Raw genomic sequence first — 22286 nt, 5'->3', positions numbered from 1 at the left:
AAAGTTGTGCTGTGTCACTGATTCGCTGCGCCTTTGGCTGACGAAGACACATCATCACTGTGAATGACTAATGAATACACAAACAAACGTGGTCTAGACCTTGTTGTGTTGTGTTAGATATTAAGACGAACTTCCATCTGCTATTTCATATCAGTCAAGTTATAGCAGCTCATTGGACAGTTGCGCCTCGATCAGATTTAACGGTGCTGGAGTGAACCCAGTCTCCAGGACTCCAAGCTCCCGCCTTCGCTCAGTGAATGGTGTAGGACCTTGTCAATCACGGTATCCTGCCTTTTCATTGGCCAGCACTCTCCTTTAAGGAATCTCCCTTTAAATGTTAGCAGGGCAGACAAGATTTTGGAGCGGATTTCTTCCAAGTGTTGGAGTTGACAGAAGCGCCACACGAAAACCTCCCGTCAAGGCTGGGAATATGCAGTAGTGGTCGCCTTTAGCCCAGAAGAAACACTCTGTAAACATGGAACTGGAGGAGAAGCCGAAATATGGTAATTAATTCAAGTCCAACACGGGCACGCTTCACTTGAGTCTGTCCCGGGATAGCTCCTGTTTAACGTCACATTTACAAACGCGGGGTTAGCTAGTTTTGTTTTGGCGCAGGGACGCTGGCGTGAAAACCTCTGCTGTAGCTCAAATTGTTTTCGCATTAACAGCAATGCGCTTTGTTGTTTTCTGCTGTTTTCTGTGTGGCAAGTTAACGCTGGCTGGTACTAGTGGACCACTCTCTCTCTCTCTCGTGCCTTAGGGAACTCACGCATATGCCAACCTTATACACTTTGGACCCGCGGGCACATGGCGTGAATGCAAAGTTGTTGTTTTTTTTCGTCTGTCACGTTTTCAGAATTCAGGTTTTGTGTGAGACAGGTGGTGGCACAGCACAGGCTGCCTCGTATATTGTCACTGTGTACAATGTCCCAAATTGTCTAGTGCTTGTCCAGTTGCTGCCACATTCCTCAGTCTGGTATGGCAGGCAGCAGGAGCTATGTATAGAGCTTATTAGAAAATACCTCTCACATGTGTGGGTGTCCGTCCGTCAGATACGTGCTTTCAGTCTGTATAGGCAGTGTCATGTAAGGGATACTATGCTCAGTTCAATTGTTCAAAACAGTATCTCTTTATTTGCTTGCATTGCCACCGTGTGGTTGTAATTACCCCCTCCTTATCCCAAATATCCCTTATAAATAACACGGTGACACACCCTGTTGTGTGTTGGATTCTGTTATTCTTTCATGGGCAGAGAAAACAAATCACCAAAAAAAGAAAAGGCCCGTTTGGGGAGCATGGGCATGGCTTTATAACCTAATCCTTCGTGCAGTGTACTCAAGTAAATGGGCTCTTTGGTTTTTAAAAGCACTTAAAATTGTTCTGCATGTTTACCTTTAGCAGGATGTTGACAATTAGCCCTGAGTAACAACACCAGGCACGTCTTCTGCCCGCTGGCTTTCATGATGTGGCTTTCACGTAATGTCGTCTTCCTCCACTCTGCATACACCCTTTTCCATTCTGCCTGCCACATGATGGCTAATTGACTTGCATTCCCAGCCCTCGACAGAAGGCACAACCATACTCACTAGGAGTTTGTTTCCAATAACCAAAATACTCAGAAGTGCAGTTTTCCAAGATGTGGACAGTTGTACGTAGAGCAAGATGGTGAAAAACATAGAGGAGGAACATAATTGTACTTAGACCCATAGGAGAACATGGTTGTGACTTGGGGGGAATGACGTTGTGTGAGTTGCTGAGTTTTTAAGATGTCTGCCTTCTCTGTCACTCGCCTTGTGACGCTCAAAGTGCCAAAAAAAATACATTTGAAAAATTCAACAGCAATTTTCTTCTAAACTTCACGGCCCATTGCAACACGGCACTAAAGGAAGTGTGTATCTGCACGTTGAGGTGAGGCTTGTGACAGCCTGATGCTAACTTAATGGCATCCACCTTGGCTGAGTTGTATCGTTGGCTAGCTTTCCTTAGCTAGCCTCTCGCAGTTCTGTGCAGCGATACAGTTGGCAGTTGTTCAATGGAAAGAATATAGTTCCTACCGAAAACAAGCAACAACAAGGTCCATAGATTATTTTTAAATTTCTGGCTCATGATTTTTCGAATGAGACATTGCTGTTTAGTTTTCAGATGCTTTTTTTGAGCTTTGAGCCCCACGAGCTGAGGCCATCTAGTTCATTTTTATTAAGAGAAGACAGAAAGGTTTACGGCTGATATCTACAAAACTCTGCAAATCCTACCAAAAAAATCTAGATGGATAAACAGCACCACAGTTAAGAGGAAAACTATGATGTTTTGATTTTGGAGTGAACTGTCCCTTTAAGTTCAACACACATTAAAATTTCTGAGTGCATCTTGAAACTTTAGTCAATTTCTAGCTTAAAAAAAGGAAACGCATTTTATAACTTAAACATACCATAGGAGGACTCATTCAGAACACACAGTATGATCCACCACAGGTTTACATGTTGGAGTAATTTCAGGCCAAGATATATCAAGAAACCACAATGACAGGATTTGAAGCAGCCGGGCAGCCATGCCCCTGTGCAGATTAGGTGTAATTATAAGCCATATTTAGGAGCCGAGCACTGAAACTCCATGCCGAGCTTCACTCTTTCATGTTCCTTTTTTTTTTTTTGAGCTGCGTTTGCAGATTTCTTTTTCCCCTGTTTCATTTGTTTTCAGTTCAGTTCCTGTACTTTAAAGGTTTTCCCCAATACTACTAACAAACAGCTGAACTACACCTTTTTCCACTTAAATGTGCTTCATCATACCCTAACGACCCACACCGGATCATGTGACTCTTCTTACTGTCTAGTGGTTCTGCCAGCTTGCCACAGTCTGCAATACAAAGGCATGTTCAGAGCAGTGTGAAACTGATTGGTTATTAAGGTCAGGGAAAACGAGTTTGGGGAGAAGAACAGATACAGATGGAGAGTAGACTGGGTGTGGGAGCAGGACCACCACCAGTGAGTTGTTTACCGGATGTGTTAGTCAGTTTCTTTTACTAGTCAGAAGCTGCATTTGTTGTTCTTGGCTGACCTTGCTGACCGTCCTTCTTATTAAGGAATGTCACTTTTTGGCACTTAAACAGCTCTAGTTAGTTCACTCAAATGTTCCTTGAAATGTCTCTTATACTGTAGTCAGTAGGACTGTGGTCCTATAGTCTAGACAATGTATTTGTGTTTCTTTCCTGAGTTCCACTTGTGTCACTTGTGTTAGTTTCAATTTCTGTCATGTCATACATGAATAGCTGCACTGGGTGTGACAGCAGAGATAAGGTTTGATTGTGAGTTCATCTGAGGCGGAAGCAAAAGCTTCATCAAGACATTGTTGTGAGGTCAAAGATCAAGTTTATAAAAAAAGCTACCATCTACTCAAGCCACATTTTCACACAACAGAACAGTGTTTTTTTCCAAACTAGTTGGCTCCCAAATATGAGACAGACGTACCAAATATTGGTGTAAGAATACAACATTTTACTATCTATACGGTAGATTTATGGTGTGATTATGGTGTTGCTTCCTTTTTAACACTGAAAATAGATCTGAGCTTGGACTTAAACACTCCACACCCTCTTTCCATAATGAAAGACATGTGGAAGATGTAGAGGGTGGGCAGCAGCTCTAACATCTAGTTTCTATTAAAGTCTGCCTACTGTATTCTTTGGCTATGACATTAAGGCACTTTTAAGTTGTATCCTTTAGAACGTTTGGCTTTTCTACTTACTTCCCCAAAAGCTACGTATCTGACCTTGACTTTATCTTGTTTTAGTTCTCTGTAACTAAAAGCAAAAAAAACCATATGATCATGCATAGACCTTTTTCACAGCACACAAACACAGCTGTGGCAAATAACGTTAATTGCTGCTGGGAGTCATCTTTATGTTATAAATTCCACCAGTGGTTCTCCAGCTTTGACATGTCAAAGTGTCTACTGGCAAAAAAGTGTTGTTGATGTTAATTAAATAAAATGCAACATGGCTGCTTTTGTTCGAGCATACCAAGTATCATCATCAGTTGTTCAAAAGATAATTAGTACAATTTATTTTAAATAAAGTTTGATCATTAAAAGTTTGACAAAGCTCTATACAAAAGTACAAGAACATTTTATGTTTATCCGTTTAAAGATATTGCAGTTTCCTGTCATTTTTGACCACTACAATGTCTGTACACAAAAAAATGTAAAAAAAAAATGAGAACTTACTATAACCATTTCATTCTAGGGAAAGTAATTTTGGCTGTTTTGATGCTCTCCGCATTGATTTTACATTCCTTTTGCTCAGTTGTTGAACAAAACAGCTGGAGTGCTGCTCGTAAGCCTTCTAATAGAATGGAAACCCCCGTCATAGAAGGTAAAGCACATGTGTGACTCATAGATTTAATGATGGCTCTCTTCTATTGGACGGTATTCAGTAAGGTAGAGTGGGACAGTGAGCCAACATGAAAAATACTAGGACCATGAAACAGTTCAGCTACATTGACATCAGCAATCCTTACTGTGCTTTGTTTCAATCTGAGATGTCATCCATGACAAAGGTGTACCCGATTTTTGTTGTATATTAAAGATCTGAAGGGAGGCGGCAAGAAAATATAGCAGGGAAACTGAGCAGGGTCAGGAAACATGGGACAATGTCCAAAGTAAACAATGTATTGAGGAAGAAACATGAGGAGAAACAATGCAAGACATCAAGTTTGGCTTCAGTTTCACTTCTGATCAAATTCCCTTGAAAACAAAACATGAACTAAACACAGACTATGATGACATGATGGTATCTTTTTTTTCCTAACAGTAATTAATTGTTAGATAATAAATTAAAATAAATAGACACAGTAATACTGCATTTACAATCAAAACACACCAAAGCACAATCCTAATACAGATTGTCTCTCTGGAAATGGGTATGGATAATAGTGTGGTATTTTTTGTAATTAAATCAAAGCGCTTACACATGTGATATTGCATTTTTTTGTGGTGCTTTGGAAATTGGATTAGATATACGGGAGAGCTTTTAATAGATTCAAACTATTGCTTTCTGCCAACAAGGAAAGACTTTTAGGTATACGCTGTGAAATTCTGGATTGATAAGGACACAGAAGCTTGGATGAAGAATTTGGCTGATACAGATGGGTTTTTTTTTTTTTTTGGAGTAGTTTATTTTTTTTTGCTGTTATAGTATTTATTTCCTCTGTATTGCCAGGGAAAGAAATACATCTTCAGTTTAAAAGTAATTCAGCCGCTTAAAAAGCACAGATTTGTTCATACAGATTTATGAAACAACCTTTAATATAATCTCCTTTCACAAATATTCTTAATTTGGAAAGCGCAGAAGTCTTCATAGTCTGCTGTACAACTTCCTACTCAATAGGAGGAATGTTTCAGTACTTACACAGCCTCACAAAGTGACGGCAGGGCGTCACCAATGACATCAGCCACTGTATCGATGATTGTTATCTTATATGTTTAAAGAGTCATGCCCAAATTCAGTTCTTACCTCAGCATTAATTCATTTAAAAATGTTTATGTTTTAGGAACAAAAGACCCTTTGTGGGTTGTATTCAAGTGCCATATCTTGAGAATACTTTGTGACCAAACCTGTTTTAATAAATAACTTGAAATGTGTGTAGGGGGAGTTACTCTTTTTAACTGGAACTGGATTTTTTGGGTAATTGACCCTGCATCACAAAAAAGTGATATAGCAAGTGAGTGCTTGATGCTTTGGCTCGTCGATAACAGTCAACACGGTTAATCAGTGCGTTCATTCACTGCACTCTCTTAATGTCAAACTAGATGTCTGACAATCCAAACAAAAGGTTCAGAAATAATCAGATACGACTGTTAACCCTGTACCATCAGTCACCTCAGTTAAGGGGTAATAATAGGAAGTACGAACTGTTGCTGTGATGTGTTGTCTACTGTGTGTCATGTCTTGTATTGTTATCCAATAAATCGAATTCCACAGAAACAGTCTCTGTTTCAGAGTGACTTGATGAAAACGTTTTTTTGTTAGAGAAACTACAGCACAGCCGAGGCTCCCGATGGTAATTTCCCATGCAAAGTAACATTGGCCATAAAACAAGGACAGAATGGAAACTTTCAGTCATTCAGCTGAGCTTTCTGTTTCTGTCAGCATTTGTTAAAAAAAAAAATGTTTCAGTCCGTCTGTGGAATCTTTGTTACACTTTCAAATGCACGTAGCATAGTCAGATTGCCTTTGGCTGTTTGATGCAGAACAGAGAGTGACCCAAATTTGAGTTCATGAAAGAGTTTTGGTCTGTCTCAATGCGTCCCAGTGTAATACTGCCATGCTCCCACAAGATGGGAGCAATCACTCTGAGGGGATGACTATTGAGGGGATATTATTTTCTTCACAAGGCAGATTAAAGGTAATCATTCAACATCACAGAATAATTGATATTTTGTTGCTGAACATTGCATGATCCGGCTCTCTGCAGGTGATGGGATTTGTAGCAAAACATGTGCTGCACACCTGAATCTAATCACTCCTCCTCCACTGCAGCTACACACCACCACCACCCGAGGAATTCTTCCTTGTTTACTCTAAACACATGTTTTTCATAACATAAGCAACTCGGCTTTGCTTCCCGCACACATCAGCAGTCCCCACCCTGAATTTCACAAGTCCACGCCTCTTCTCTTTCACTTGCAGCCTTCCTGTAGATAGTTCATTTGCCTATGTGAATGGCTTATTTGAGGGCTGAAACAAAGTGGAAAAACAGACAAAAAGAGGTCTTTTGGAAGTGGGAGGAGACAGCAGTAGATGCACAGGTGGGGGACAGATTGGAAAGAAGCAGTTGTTTCGGGATAAACACAGAAGGGAAGTGAGGTGGAGCGTTGCTGGCTGTCCAGGCTCACAGCTATTTCAAGGACAGGTTGGACTGGTTTCTTCCCATACCTGATTCCCCCGCTCTCACTCATTGAAACCAGCAGAGAGGGAGGAAGAAGGCAGCCAGAGTAGAAGAGTTCTCTGAAACATTTCAACATTTGTCCTTGAGAGGAAATTCAACATGCCTGAGGGGGATGAAGAATATTTTGGAAAGAATGGTAATGCTCTTTTTGCTTGAGTTTTCTTTATTGATTCACAGCTCTTTTCTGTCTGTACCAATTTCTGAGGTGAGCCGAGGATTATTGTTCTGACTTTAGGCTTTGCTTCTCTTACTGCTTTAAAAGTGAATCTGTCTCATGAGGTGGAAATTGGAAATAGTTTTGAGTTAAACTCGAGCAGCAGTATCAGCTTGTCAACATGGTTGGGGAAGGCTGGGTGTGTTTGTGTGGAACCTGCTACTGCTGGCAGTTTGCTGATTATGCAGGTGCGTGAGAGCTGGGAGCTCTTTTATCAGTGCCTTTCTCTTAGTGCAAACACTAATGTGTTTGCAGACAGTCATTGGGAGAGCAGGATTTTCACGTGAAACTGAATCAATGGTTCTTGTAGCCCGTCACTGGTTCACGGCACTGCATGTGTCTGAAAGATTCCCTCACTTGTTTATACTCATCAGTGGAAAATGGCAAACATCAAAGAATTGAAACATTGAAAAAAATGCAACCTCAGATTGACGTTACTGATATAAGACTGTGCATATGAAACGCAACACCCGTGGTTTATCTAACAGGAACCTTCTCCAAAAGCTCATCTGGTAAATGCTTCCTGCAGCATTATCCTCTGTCCCGCATACATTATTAATATGCAAAGACGCCACAGAGAATATCATACTCCACTGTCTAGACTCTAAGGGTTTCCAGTGCTACATATGTACACATGCTGTGGTTAGTGCACTGAGAGATTTGAAGCCTTAGCAAGGCAGCCATGATGTCAAAATATTGTCGATTCAGTATATAAAAGCATTTTTTTTTTGCGTTTGTGAGTGTGCAGCCTGATAATCACTGACCCTGAGCCACACTTTAATGCTTTCTAATTTCTGTTCTGAAGAGCACTGAACCACTAAGTGAAACTAACATTCTCTGGTTAATTTGCTTAGGTAATAGACACGCTGCCTCCCGCATCTGACATGCTGACCTCAGATAAGGGCCAAACTTAACTATACGCCTGAGTCTGCAGTAATTACCCACAGAACATCAGCCGATCACTCAAAATCTCAATGCCTTGAAAGCATGGCACTGCTGACAGTGAAACCCTGTAGAAGTGTTTCTACTTCACGGATTGCAATACATGTATGCATCAGATGATACAATAAATGTGTTCAGATGGGAGGCTTTTCGCAAGTCCATTAATTGGAGGAAGTCTGGTTATCTTTAGAGTCAACATGACTCAATTCTCTCCAGAAAAACAAAAGTGACACTATCTCTGACATAAATCCTGTATTGACATGACATGAGTGCCTTGTAAAACTAGATGCTCTGCTATGATATGATGTAGGCCCCCTCTTGTGGCTGTGCCAGTTACGTTGGCTTGGTTTTTGACATGAGTTTGCTTCAGCTTAGTCACCAGGGAGGAATTTGTTGGGTTGCCGGGCGTGTCTGCCTCGAGGGAAAAGTCATCTGACAGAAGAATGGGAGGAAGGGGCGTACTATTGCTTGACCTTAAATAAGCTATCCTTTAAAAACTGGGTGTAAGGTGCACCTCTGTTTTTGACTTTTTATGCTTCTTGCACAGCTGTAAAACTCATCACAGTAATGGGTTTAGTGTTCACAAAGCACTTTTTTTTTTCTTCTTTTTTTTTCTGTAGGCGAGCCAAGGAAGTATGACCCAACCTTCAAGGGTCCAATCCAGAACAGGTGAGACCTGATGTTATTTCTGGAACTTACTGTGTCTAAGTTTGTTTCAATGCCTCAAACTATACCCTCTCTATTTTAGGGGCTGCACAGACATTGTGTGCTGCATTCTCTTCATTATTGCCATACTGGGTTATTTTGCAGTGGGAATACTGGGTAAGGAAACGGCACTGCAGTCTGGTCTACATATAAAAAATACCCAACCATGAAAATACAGAAAACCCCTTTGTAACCTTTGAACTTCTATGTTTGTGTTTCCAGCCTGGTCCCAGGGCGACCCCAGGAAGGTGATCTATCCCACGGACAGCAGAGGGCAGTTCTGTGGGCAGGCTGGCACCCCACTCGAGTGAGTTGCCTTCCAAATTTAGATCATGATTATAAGTTCTTGTTTCTCTGCTGGACTTGAGAACACACACACACAGACACACACACATAGCGCTGTGCAGACCAGTGTAATCTTCAATGCATTAGATGTCCATCAACATTAAAACATGTCACACAAGAACACCATGCTTTATTCAACAAATGTTTTTGTGCCATGTTGCCCTCATCAGGGTAGCGCTAAGGCTCGTTTCCTTCTCCATAGTCCATTGATAAGTCGCCATGGATACCAAGTATTCAAAACGACAAGCTCATCAAGTTGATACCGCCATTTAGATAGTGCCAAACAGGTCCTTTTTACAAATCATCTTTTCAAAATATTCTCTCGCAGTTATAATCTTATTTATTCACCCATCAGTGTAGATTGAATCTCTGTTTGTCAATGCAAGGCAACAGATGATTTACTCTTGCATCCCTTCAAAATTAATTTAAAAAACACAGTACGCACAATGTATGGATAATGCTTACAATTACATAAAGTCAATCTGGAATTGTCTTAATACATTCATCTATTGCCTAAATGTCCAATTGTTCTTAAAATAATTGCTTTTTTTAAAGAACATATGATATAATGGAGAAGCCTCTAACACTGCCTTTAAGTCTAGAAATCCAGAATGCTTGATTCCAAAGGGCACGGCTGTGTCTTGTTCTGACTGCGGTGTGCCAACTGAAGCTGATCACTGCCACTCGAGACAATACATGCGATTCCACCACAGTGTGTTTCAGAAGCGGCTCCCCGCTCTGCTTCGCTTAGAATATGTCTATTTTTGATGGAAGCTGCATCTAAGGAGCAAATTCAGCCTAGAATTCAAAGGAACAGGATCGGCATAGAGCAACACCCTGTGCAGTCTTCTGATGGTAGAAGACCAAAAATCAAGGAACAATGACCAAGTAAACTAAATGGGGCAAGCAAAACGCTCCTGTGTTTGAAATGCTCCTAGTGGGGTATGAAGTCATGTGATGGATGGAACAACATATCAGGTGGAATCTTGGAATCTCTAAATCCAAGTCTCCAGCTCTCTTTGACAAACTCACCATCTCAATCCAGCATATTTAGGGGAGGAGACTGGATGATACAGTTCCATCAAATGTGCTGCAAATAAATCTCCTGATGTCTACATGCCCTTTTCCATACTCGCATGTTGAAAGATGGCCTTTGTGTTTCATGAAAGCACTCTTGACATGCACTTCTTCTGTAAGCGTTCTTCCTTTGACCATTTTGTATGAACTGTATGTTGTAACAGGAAGAAGCCACTGTTGTTCTACTTCAACATCATGAAGTGTGCCAGCCCCATGGTGCTGCTGGAGTTTCAGTGTCCGACCACACAGGTGTGACCTCACTCTTTTTTTCATGTAGTCTTCTCCAGCAATTTATTAGTTTCCTTTTTTGTTTTCAGCCAGTTTAAATGTTTCCCAGCTGCGAGCAGCTCAGCCACTTCCTGTTTACATAGCGCTGTGGGAGAAAAATATCCATCGATAGCACACTCAAAAAGCGATGCTTATGACTCAATTCTGACTTCTTTGAGTGTACTTTGTTTTGAGACTTTTCCCAGTTTGAATGCACTATAAATACAAGATATGCTCAGAATTGGTATGTATTGTTGGTTTTGGACTTAACTATTGCTTGTGTGTACTCCTCTCTATCACCCGGGTTTTAGAAATAGTTTATCTTGGCAATCAATCTCCCAGCTGGGCCTCATTTTGTACTCAAAATCATATCCAGTGAATACTTCCCCTGCACTCAATGTAACTGTGTCCTGCTGCAAATGCTGTTTGTCCCTTAGATGTGTGTGGAGAAGTGCCCTGAAAAGTTCATGACGTTAATCAAAGCCTACAGCAACAAAAATGACTTCGACTACTACAAGAAATTCTGCAAGGATGGTGTGACTAATACAATGGTGAGTTTAAAGTCTGAATTAAAACTCATGGATGCATCTCTTTTTCTTTTCTGTCTTTGTTATTGTGATTATTGAAATGTTTCCACACTATTGCTCAGCTATTTTTGCATCTACTTTGTTTCAGGGTGTACCAGATATCCTCAAATATGGTCTGTGTCCTGCCATGCTGACCCCGAGCAAACCTTGTGAGTTGGATCTCAGTCTATTTATCTATATTGATCTGCAAAGTTGCGGCATATGATGATGTCACAGATTCAAATTGACCAGCCTCCTTTATAATTTTGGCTGTTTTTTCTACTTTCTATCAGTCACTCGTAGGTGTTTCCCAGCTTTGGGCCAGAAAGGAGGGGTGATAACAGTGGGAAATAACTCCCACTTTGATGATGGCAGTGGAAAAATGAGAGATGCCAAAGATCTTATGGATGGAGTCAAGTGAGTATATATCAGAGTAAATACCCTTCTGTCATTACTTGTAAATAACCGGGGACCTGCCACATATAGATTTTATTAACCGTACCTGACGTGGAGTCCCGTACCGCTTAAATGGATAAACACACAGGATTCTCTCCACAGGAATGCCACTGTGGTTATAGAAGCTCGTCAGGTTGTCATGAAAATCTTTGAGGATTACACACAGTCCTGGTACTGGATCCTCCTGTAAGTCTCTTTCCTGCAGTGTCTTTTGTCACTTGAATCAAGTTTTCTAGCGATGAAACATGAGCTGGACTCACTTCTCACTCGCTGACTGTCCTTACCTTCCCTCCTCTCATCATCAACTCTCTCCAGCGGATTGGTTATTGCTATGCTCACCAGCCTGCTCTTCATCGTCCTCCTGCGCTTCTTAGCGGGGATCATGGTCTGGGTTATGATTGTCCTGGTGATCCTGGTCATAGGATACGGTAAGGGCCATAACACACAATGCTTTGCATTTTCATACTCGCCTCAAAAGTAGGTCAGCACTCTGGGGGCCTCTTTCAGCAAGCAGGTTTGACAAACTCTGAATGTAATGTGTGCTCCACAACAGGTGACCAGAGTTCTGGAACTCCCAGTCCCATACTCCATATAGTATTCCGCTTTGGCTGGCAGTATAAAAATGTGCATATTTAACTATGCTATACAAAAAGAAAATACAGTACTTGTGCTGTCAGACTTTAAACAAACAAAAATAATAACGTATCATAAAAATAAGATTTTTGTTACCTGGAGATTTTATTTTTTATTTTTACTAGCTGTGAGCAGTGCATTGCATTGTGGGTGAATTGTGTTCAACAGCAGCAGACTCTAGTGTCTGGGTTTTTTGGTATCCATACTGACCGTTTCAAGCATGCTTAATTTTGTCACACTACCTGTGTGAATGCACTACAAAATCAATCTTCTTTTGAATAAGTATCTTGTGGGATATTGGGATATATCTTGAGTTAAGCGCGTGTGTTGAATGAAAGAACGTCATCATCAATGGAAGTCTGATGACAAGTGTCACCATGTCAATGAGTAAATTTAGAACAGCCTCTATTTTATTCCAGTGGAGCTACAGATGTTCATGTGCGCGCTGCAGGTTATGTTTCTTCATCATCAAAATCAGCAACAAGCAGTTGAATTGGGGGAGAGAGTCTGTACATTGACACGTACATTTTATTCAGCAGAATCCACTCATTTATCATTTACCAGATTTCTTTTAACAGATTGTAAAGTTTGCATCCATCAGTGCTCCAACCTGTGAGAGAATGATCTTTCTGCTCCTTATCATAACTTGTTTAACTCCCAGCTGCTCTCTCTTTGCTCCCTGCTCTGTCGTTCTTGCATGGTTCATGATATATGCATTCTGCACTGAAATTGTTGGTGCTTTACAGGAGACAATGAATGATCATTTTCCTCTGTGTCCTGATTTAACCATACTGGGAAAAAGATTGGAAAATATTGACAAGTTTCCCTAAACTCATGGTTAACAAATTAAGTTTTCTCTGAACCTGCTTTCTGGAAAAGTCCCCTGTGTTCTTTCCCAGAAGCGACCTGACTGATGTGTGCTGCCCTATTTACATTTTTTAAAAGTGCTGTTTTTTTCTCATGAATACACATAAGATGATTTTTGTATCACATTTGTTGTTTGGGGTCTGCTGCACACGGCTTCTATTTGCTTAGTTAAAATATAATTTGCCACTGTTTAGGTATCTTCCACTGCTACATGGAGTATGCTGCACTGAAAGGAGAACCAGGTTCTGATGTGACTCTACAAGATCTGGGCTTCCAGACAGACTTCACGGTGTATCTGCAGATCAGACAGACTTGGCTCGCCTTCAGTCAGTACACAGCAATCTATACATTTCTACATTCTGACATGTCGCTGTAAAGTTGGGTCACCCATGTCACCTCTCCCCCTGTCACCCTTCTCCCTCAGTGATTATCCTGGCCATTGTGGAGCTCATCATCATCCTACTGCTCATCTTTCTCAGGAAGAGGATCCTCATTGCCGTTGCTCTCATTAAAGAAGCCAGCAGGTCAGATTTCCCATTAAAGCTTTAGGCATTTTTAGAAGAAGATGGGATGAAATGAAAAACAGATCAATGACAGTTACGATGTTAAATTGTTCGGACCTACTGTGATTTCTGGTGATGGATAAAAGTGTCAGGCTAATGGCACAGAAGAAGCCATTGAAATGTAACTTGGGGAAATGATGGATGTGTTGTTGTTTTTTTCTATTTTTTCTTTTTTTCTTGACTTGGTTGTGATGCTTTTTGTGTTTACAGAGCCATCGGACATGTGATGTCTTCTCTTTTCTACCCACTGTTCACGTTCCTTCTCCTGGCCATGGTTATCGCCTACTGGGCAGTAACTGCTGTGTATCCTTTTACATTAACTTACTGCATGTCAGTGTGTCATTATTTAGGGCTGACTGTAGCCACAACATGGGAGCAATAGGTAGAGATAATTAACACTCAGCAGCACATGTAGAACTGGCCATGAGCCAGGCACTTAACCAGTTCTTAAAGTGGACGCAGAGTGTTTTCAAAGAAAAACATATATTGTGACACATCAGCAATTACAAACATGAATCATCCTTACAGCAGCATAGGTGTGGTATTTGAAGTAATTGGCCTCTCCTCTCTGACTAATTGTTAAAATCTACAAAGTAACCATTCAGTTTATTAGGAAGGTCACGTCAGGCAGCAGAGGGCGACATAGTGCCTCGTAAGATCAAACAGCCACATGTCCAGCAATATGGATGGAATTCTTTAATCTTTACTATTTTTGAACTTCAGTAGTTTCCATGTAAACTTCAATAGTTTACATGGATTCCAATTACAAGTTCTGACCATGTCTGCAAAGCAAAGTGTTTCTTCAAATGGCTTCTAATGATACATGACAAACATTGGACATTTTGTTTGCTGCTATGTGTAGCTGATAAAAAGGGCCAGTGCTATGTTCTGCCTTTGGAATATCATAACTACATCAATACACTTAAACTTCCAAAAATAAAAAATGCTGACGTCCCTGAAAACATTGTTTTCGAGTCAAGTCTGAGACCTAAGGGAAATCTCTGGTAGTCTGCAGAAAGTCCACTTAAGGCACCTTGGGACTTGATGAATTTAGAATTTGGACAGGCGTAGCCACTTCTGAGGAATGCAGCTGTTATGTTTGCACATCTGCAGGTGCGGATGAATAATAAAGCTCGGATGGTAGAGCACGACAGCCATTAACATGAGTTTTCTGACGTTTTGAACAAAACACATGTAAGTTACTTTGGACAAACATTTACCAGAATAAATATAAAGTGATGTCACATTAGTAGTTTGGCCTTGACAGCTCTGATCAGCTTCTTGTCTACCTCAAATGAACCCATCTACAAAGTCTTCAACGAGACAGCATGCGACCACTCAAGACAAACTTGTGACCCAGCTGTGAGTTTTCTAATTTTATTTATCAATTTATGTTGGAACCTCCAGTCATCATATTTTCTATCTTACTGCAGTTTTTAGAAAACATCATTGTTCATTTATAATCTTTATTGACCCTGGGAATCTCTTACATTATCACTTGTGAATGAGTTTTTTTGGGTCTTAACAGACTGCTTGATCCAGCCCTTCTTATTTGGAGTGAATAATTATGGTTCTTCCATCGAATTAAATAAAAGTCTTCTGGCTTTTCAGTTCAATGTTGTGTGTCTGTGTATATAAGGTGTCTAAATAACCTGTACCTGTTCTTCAGAACTACACGACCAGTTCCATGAAAAAGGAGTGCCCTGACTCTGAGTGCCTTTTTGCCTTCTACGGTGGAGAGACCGTTTACCACAAATACCTGATCGGCCTGCAGTTCTACAACGTCTTCCTCTTCTTCTGGTGTGCCAACTTTGTCACGGCTCTGGGACAGATGACCCTGGCCGGGGCCTTCGCCTCGTACTACTGGGCCTTTGTCAAGCCAGATGACATGCCTGCCTTCCCAGTGTTTTCTGCCCTCGGGAGATCTCTCAGGTGTGAAGTGTATATATATATTTTTTCGCCTTGTGTGTTGGCTTCTCTCATCTGTTTTGTAACTTTTTTTCTTTTAAAAACTGGTTTGACAGTAGTTCTTCTTTCAGCTGACATGTTTTCGTACTTTACTTGAGTGCCACTTGAATCTTGTTTTAGGTATCATACAGGAACTCTGGCCTTTGGCTCCCTTATCCTCTCAATCATTCAGATCATCAGGGTTTTGCTGGAGTATCTGGACCACAAACTGAAAGGTCTGGTACTAATTGTGATTATTATATAATCTATAGTTTGATAGCATATCAAATTGCATCAAGAAAATGAAGCTCTCTCACTCTTGGGGCAACGCAAATGGTGGCATCAAAAACGTCAGTGATGTTAGTTTGTTGCTCAGAAATGGTCTTTTAAGTAACTTCTAGTGCTTCTTTGGGGTAATGTAGAAGACATGTCTCCAATGTAGGTTGAATCTTCATTCACCTGTCAATCATTATTCACAGGAGCCCAAAATAAGTGTACCAAATTCCTGCTGTGCTGTCTGAAGTGCTGCTTCTGGTGTCTTGAGAAATTCGTCAAGTTCCTAAACAGAAATGCCTACATTATGGTATGTGGTGTATTTGGTTCTTTCACTGCCCTCAGCACATAATCAAAATACAAACTGTGAATTTGTAATGTTGAATCATTTGATTTGAATGATGTGTTTGGCCTCTAGGTGGCAATTTATGGCAAAAACTTTTGCACCTCTGCCAGAGATGCCTTCTTCCTCCTCATGAGGAACATGATCAGGTGAGTCTATGTGGTATTTTGCACACGTGTAATTTCAAATTTCTTTTCTTTTTTTTCCCTGTTATTCGTTTGTCAGTTCCTCTTTTTTTTTTTAAAGAATAAATTATTCTTTTTAATCCTTTAGGGTGGCTGTCTTGGACAAAGTGACAGATTTCCTCTTGTTTTTGGGCAAACTGCTCATCGTCGGACTCGTGGGTGAGTCTTGTTTTTCATGCTTGAATTTTTGTATTGACCATACACAGTATTCTAGACTGGAGAAGCATTCCCTAAAGAAAAAGTGTGCGATTATATGCAAGTTACCCGAGAGGCTGTTCTGTATACAGGTGCTGCGCTAATAAAAAAAAAAGCAAAATACAACATATATGCTTAATGACCTTATAGCTGTAGTACTGAAGGTCAGCAGTACTAAACGTTTCAAAATATCAATGGTGTTTGTATTGTCGTCACTGGCTGGAACTGTAGATGCTGTGGATATCTATTGTAGTTCATAAAGTACAGGATTTTAGGTATTAAAGTGTGAGCTTTCATTGGTCTTTGCTCCACAGGGATCTTTGCTTTCTTTTTCTTCTCTGGGAGAGTGAAGGCCTTTGAGAATACAGCTCCTCATCTCCACTACTACTGGGTGCCTATCCTGGTGAGTCTGATGGTCCTCAAGTTCCGACTGAAGATGTTGCTATGCGCATGTTATGAATGAAATGTGAGCGTCTCGTTCTTGTCGTCCTCACCAGACGGTGGTGATTGGGTCCTACCTCATTGCCCATGGATTCTTCAGTGTGTACGCCATGTGTGTGGACACTCTTTTCCTCTGTTTCTGTAAGTAACACCTCAGTCATTCTTAACCTCCATGTATAAATTCTCTTTTGTTCAAACAAGTGTCGGATTGACTCTACATACAAGCATTGCTGATATGTTGCAATGAAGACAGGGCTCGATGTAAAATGCAAAACCTTCCTCACTTCTTTAAGTCTCACGTTGCTTTTGGTGTCGGGCTGTCACTAATTCTAAATTGCATGAAAGTGGTCTGCTACACATGGACATTTAAACTCTATTTGAAATTAACAGTCTGTTGCTTATGGTGTCAATCTGGAAATTGCTGCTGCCGCTTGGTGTTGACCTGTTACCTTTCAAAATCTGTAATGCCTGTGGGTGCTTTTGCTTGCTTGCTGTTTGACTTTCTTTCTCTTTTTGTCTCTCCCTTCTTTTTTTCTCACTTCCCACAATTCACAAACCTCCCTTTCCCCTTCCTACTGGCCCTATAACACCTTTTTTTTTTTTTTTTTTTTTTGTTATTTTACCCCGATTTCAATATTTATTTTCTGTTCCACCTATTAACACATAAATATACACTCACACACACACACAATAAGGTGAAGACTTGGAGCGCAATGACGGTTCAGCAGCAAGGCCTTATTACATGTCCTCAACGCTCCATGAGATTCTGTGGAAGAACAAGGCTGAGGATCTGCCTTCATCTTCTGCTCAGCAACAGGACGATGAAGACATCCAGTTGAAACCAAAGCAAGCAGAGGAGGAGGACGCAACTTAAAGAAAAGGAGTTTTGTGGGCAAAGACACTGTTTGCGAGTTTCATTAGTTTTTGAACTTTTCAAGTATAGGACTATGTTAACGACTGTAGTAAGGAGCTGGTACTTCTCTGTTGCCCTCCAGGAAATTCTGCTTCTCACTTAACCACTCATGTCACGAAGACAGATTGTAGGACAGCTACCGGACACCAGGCCTTAAAGTAGCAGGGATTCAGTGTTTTCTTTATTCACAGACGAGTGATGCATATTTCCTTTGACCTTTTTGGTCCTTCAACAGAAGACATGAGAAGTATTATGATCAATTTGTTTCCTTAAAGGTGCAATGTGTAAGATTTGGCTGGCTGTCTAATTCATATTCCAAACAAAAGGGGGCAGCATATCACCAGACATGCGATATGCTGCTAACTGTAGCTGCTGTTGGCTAGTGAGCTTGGTTTTTGACACTAGTTTTTGACACTAGCTGCTCCTAGCTGTTCAGACTGGTAGCTCCCAGTCTGAACAGCTAGGAGCACCAGGGGGAGTGTTGGTGTTTACACTGCTGGCACAGTGACTGTTAGCTTTGGTAGATATATCTACAACACAGTTAGGGTTGGGTACCATTCATATTTGAACCAATACCGGTTCTGATAGCGGTAGCTGGAATCCGAAATGGTACTTTCTTTCCTTTATCTCTCTGTAAGACCATAAAAGTAATTTCAGTTCTACCCAGTTTTAGTGACAATATATCACGAGTCATATTTCCAGTAACAATATGGACCACGTCTGTCAGTGGTTCTAAGTTTTATTTCAGTGGCATCTTGATATACTGCATATAAATCTGTAAAATAGAGTACGATTTAAGGTAAACTGCTACATTTAGCTATTCCTGCTCATCAACGATATGCTATAAGAATAAATATAATAGCCCTCTCCTGGCACACGACATCTCCACCAGTGGTTTTCTGTATTGTAAATGACTGGGAATTTTTTAGTTTGTGTTTTGACCCCTTGAGCTTGTTGTAGCGGCTCAGTGTTAGAGCAGCAGATTCGGTTCATAATGTGAAGTCAGAAGTTATTATTTAGTTTCCAAAGCATATTAAATACTGTATATGCCTGTAAATATGAGCAGACATGACGTTTTATGTTAAATATCTGAATTGAAACGGATCATTTATACATATTTGTACATCATTTGTACATATACTTTCACCGGTATCAGTGTTAATTTGAATTCCCATTATGTGTTAGCATTGAGCTAATTGGCTCTCAAGAATCAAATAATGCATACTGTAAGATGACAGATATACAAATTAGTAAACTGTTTTAGTAAACTAAACAACGTGCTAATTTGAGACTTAGTCAGTGAGCTTTGGGGAGACGCCTCACTCTGTCTCTCTTTCAATAAATACGCGCTCGGGTATTGAAATTTGGCACAGATTGAATTAATGTGAAGCACTACATGGTGGCACTGACATAATTTGGTCAGTACCCTTAAAATTACAGAGTTCGGTACCCAACCCTAAACATTACATGAGGTCATGATTTTCACATTTTGTTGTTAATTTAATTACATTTTTACTTTTTTACCTTTTCAACAAAAAATCACACATATTGCACCTTTAATTTGACCATTTGCCAAATCCCCTCACAAAACAGCAATTGTTCAATCATAGCTTAGCAGCCATAGTTAGGCATGGCAGGCCTTTCAGCTTTGGACATGCAGAAGCGGTGTGCATGTGGCTCTAGAAAGAGACTTCAAGAGACTGAAAGACGGTGTCTCTGTTTCAGCTTTCTGAAATTAAAAGTGTGAGAACCACTGTTTATCGAATGAATTAAACTGTTTGTTGTTTGTTGCATGTTCACCTTGACCGGCCCACCTCTGCTTTGATTGGCTGCCATAATGTTTTTACTCCCAACACTAACCAATTATTACTCATCATACTTAAACCTGACCAACCCAACATACAAGCACAACAAGCACTAGCCAATCAGAAGCAGAGTAGGGCTGGTCAAAAACAACTGGCATATAGTACTAACCCATAGTAAGTTGTAAGGCAAAGGGGCATGTTGGCTCATTCACTGTAGTATTACCCAATGATGTGGAAGCTGGTATCCTATAACGGAGTGTAGGCTAACTGAGTGACTCTATCCTGCTCTTTGTGGGATTTCAGAAAGTTTACACAGAAGCCCAAACTCATAACAGTGTCAACTGCAAATGTGCTGTGTAAGAACTGTATTGGCATAGCAACAGTAACAAGGCAGGTTAGTAAATGTTCAATTGAACATTGAGAATGTCTCGAAGGATAACTGCATTGAAATATGTGTATTGTATGGGTAATTTGCTGCCTGATTTAGATGATGAAATGATGGCCTTTCAGTGGTTCATTCATTTCAGTTAGTTGAAAAAAAATTATGTTGTTACCATCAGCTCTTTCCTCACTTTTAACATCATGGTGCTTGACATGTCTAGTTGGTTTCATTTATATAAATGGCTTCTTCTGAGGAAAGCTGACATTTCTAATCTCTGTCTTAGCCTTTTAATACTTCCTCCCACTGCCACTGGCCAGTAGAAACTTGAAGCCGTTCATGTGCCTCATTTACAGTGTTAATCTGTTTGCACCTTTGACCTAAAATTTTGACCTCGTTGTTTACAGTTAATGCAATCAGAATCATCAGTGCTACTTAGTATGTTGCACTATCAATGCACTTTTATTTCTGTTGACACTAAGCCATTGCAGGTTTTTTATCTGTATAAATGAATACTGGCAATTTTCTTGAGGCCAGATGCTTTTTATTGTGTTGGAAGTTTTTACTGTAAAGCAAGCAGTTGTAGTTTTGCATTCTCTTTACAAAGGAATGTATGCTTGGCAGTATAGTTTGTTAAATAAACAATATTTGAGCTGACAAAGTCTCCACTATATAAAATTAAGGAATGTATGGTCTTTAAATGGATGCATGTTCTTGGTGATTGAACTGTTGATTAAAGCTATACACATTTGTTAAATACAAACTAAATTGTATTTTTGTGGAACTGACAGAAAAGCTAATTTAACTTCAAAATTCCTCTTGCAAAAAGTACTTGTCTGTTCAGGCTGCAGAATGTCTCTGCTCTTGCAAAAATGTACAAGAAGCTAAACATCTGTGGCGGTGATAACCCAGTTTAATGCCATTTTATTGAATCTCTTTCCAGTGGAGGATCTTGAGAGGAATGATGGCAGTGCAGAGAGGCCGTACCTGATGCCTGAGAGCCTCCGCAAAGTCCTGAATAAGAAGAACAAGACCCAGCCGGCTGAGTAAAGCACCTTCTTGTAACAGTACGAGCCCTGGTGAGGTGAGACTGTGGGCTAAAAACTGACTGTGGTTTTGTTGAGTTTGGAAACACAGAACCTAATGCCGTTAGTCACCAGAAGCCTACAGGTGACGAATAGTAGTGTCATCCAGTGTGTTTTGTTACTGCCAAATGTGTCATGCCCACACATCTCCGTGTCTTATGAATCAGACACTGTGGTTCATCATGTTGTTATTTAATTTAGAGTTTTTTTCCGGATTGATACATTTGGGGATAATTCATTTAAATTCTCAATGTGGTTAATACCCAAACACAATTTTTAATATGTTGTAAATTTTTTATCAAAGTTGCAGCCAAATTTACGCATGTTTTATTTTTAATATTTAAGTGTTACATGAAGGTAAGCATAAATATAATCTATTAAAGTTGTTACTTTGTGCTTTTATCCCCTATTGTTTTTCTTTTTTAAATGTGTAATCGTATTTTATATTTGGATACATATTTAATCTCATTGTTACCAAAGCCATTAAACTGCCACTCATGCATAGAGGAGGTGTATTTACACTTACAATCAGACCGTTAGCGTCGGATGCTGTGGTGCATCTTTTTATCAGCAGGCATATGGAGAAAATTATGAATGAGAACGAACGATGTATAGGGTTATGCTTTGATGCATATTTTATCTTTATGGAACTGAATTGAAAATGTTTTTGAAATAAAACATAGTTTTGTACATAATTGTGTTAGACCGGCTCTTCTTTTTACAACTTATTCATTTGCATCCCAAATGCTTCCAACTGCTCTAGGAGCTGTTCCCCGCCTGCTCCGGATATTACTCCATAATCTTTGCTGATCAAGTATATTTCAGGTGTTGGCGATAATCCAATCAGCTCTATTTTATCTCTGGTTTATTAAAATGGTCATATGTAGTAAGGAACATACCAACTCGTCTTGGGAGAGAAAACTAGTAAGCACTGTTTACATTTATGTGTTATTCTGCTGACATTAACCAAGAATTGAGCGCTGTAGTTTTTAAAGGTAAGAGCTGCAGCCATCAAGCAACTAATCCATTAAATTTTTCAAAAATGGATGACAGATTAACTTTGAATGTATTGCACAGCAAAAAGTCACCACCATAATCATACAATTTTATGGTTTTGACCCTGATTATGCTTTTAAAGCAACAT

The 22286-nt window shown here is 40.1% G+C and overlaps 1 protein-coding gene across 5 annotated transcripts; it reads left to right on the top strand.

The window, feature by feature from the left end:
• Window positions 1-330: 330 nt before the first annotated feature.
• Window positions 331-21834, top strand: LOC115575941 (choline transporter-like protein 2). 5 transcript variants are annotated; one of them, XR_003982753.1, is made up of 23 exons: window positions 6688-7077; window positions 8718-8766; window positions 8846-8919; window positions 9025-9109; window positions 10389-10473; window positions 10929-11042; window positions 11167-11227; window positions 11351-11474; window positions 11616-11699; window positions 11829-11941; window positions 13208-13339; window positions 13438-13537; window positions 13787-13879; window positions 14854-14938; window positions 15246-15508; window positions 15665-15759; window positions 16003-16106; window positions 16215-16288; window positions 16413-16483; window positions 16834-16922; window positions 17017-17101; window positions 17656-18482; window positions 18691-20714. XR_003982753.1 is itself a non-coding variant. In XM_030408374.1 (22 exons), the coding sequence occupies exons 1-22, from the start codon at window positions 476-478 to the stop codon at window positions 17832-17834; spliced, it is 2187 nt and encodes a 728-aa protein (XP_030264234.1). In that variant the 5' UTR covers window positions 331-475; the 3' UTR covers window positions 17835-20714. The 5 variants fall into 5 exon arrangements, 4 of the variants coding, with proteins under 4 accessions (XP_030264234.1, XP_030264236.1, XP_030264233.1 ...); XM_030408374.1 differs by lacking the exon at window positions 6688-7077 and adding an exon at window positions 331-503 and having other exon boundaries at window positions 17656-20714; XM_030408376.1 differs by lacking the exons at window positions 6688-7077; window positions 17656-18482; window positions 18691-20714 and adding exons at window positions 332-503; window positions 21001-21834.
• Window positions 21835-22286: the final 452 nt, after the last annotated feature.

The sequence above is a fragment of the Sparus aurata genome, chromosome 23 (assembly GCF_900880675.1).
Source record: "Sparus aurata chromosome 23, fSpaAur1.1, whole genome shotgun sequence".
NCBI lineage: Eukaryota > Metazoa > Chordata > Actinopteri > Spariformes > Sparidae > Sparus > Sparus aurata.
The sequence above is the reverse complement of the archived record's forward strand: the minus strand, read 5'-3'. Positions and strand labels throughout refer to the sequence as shown.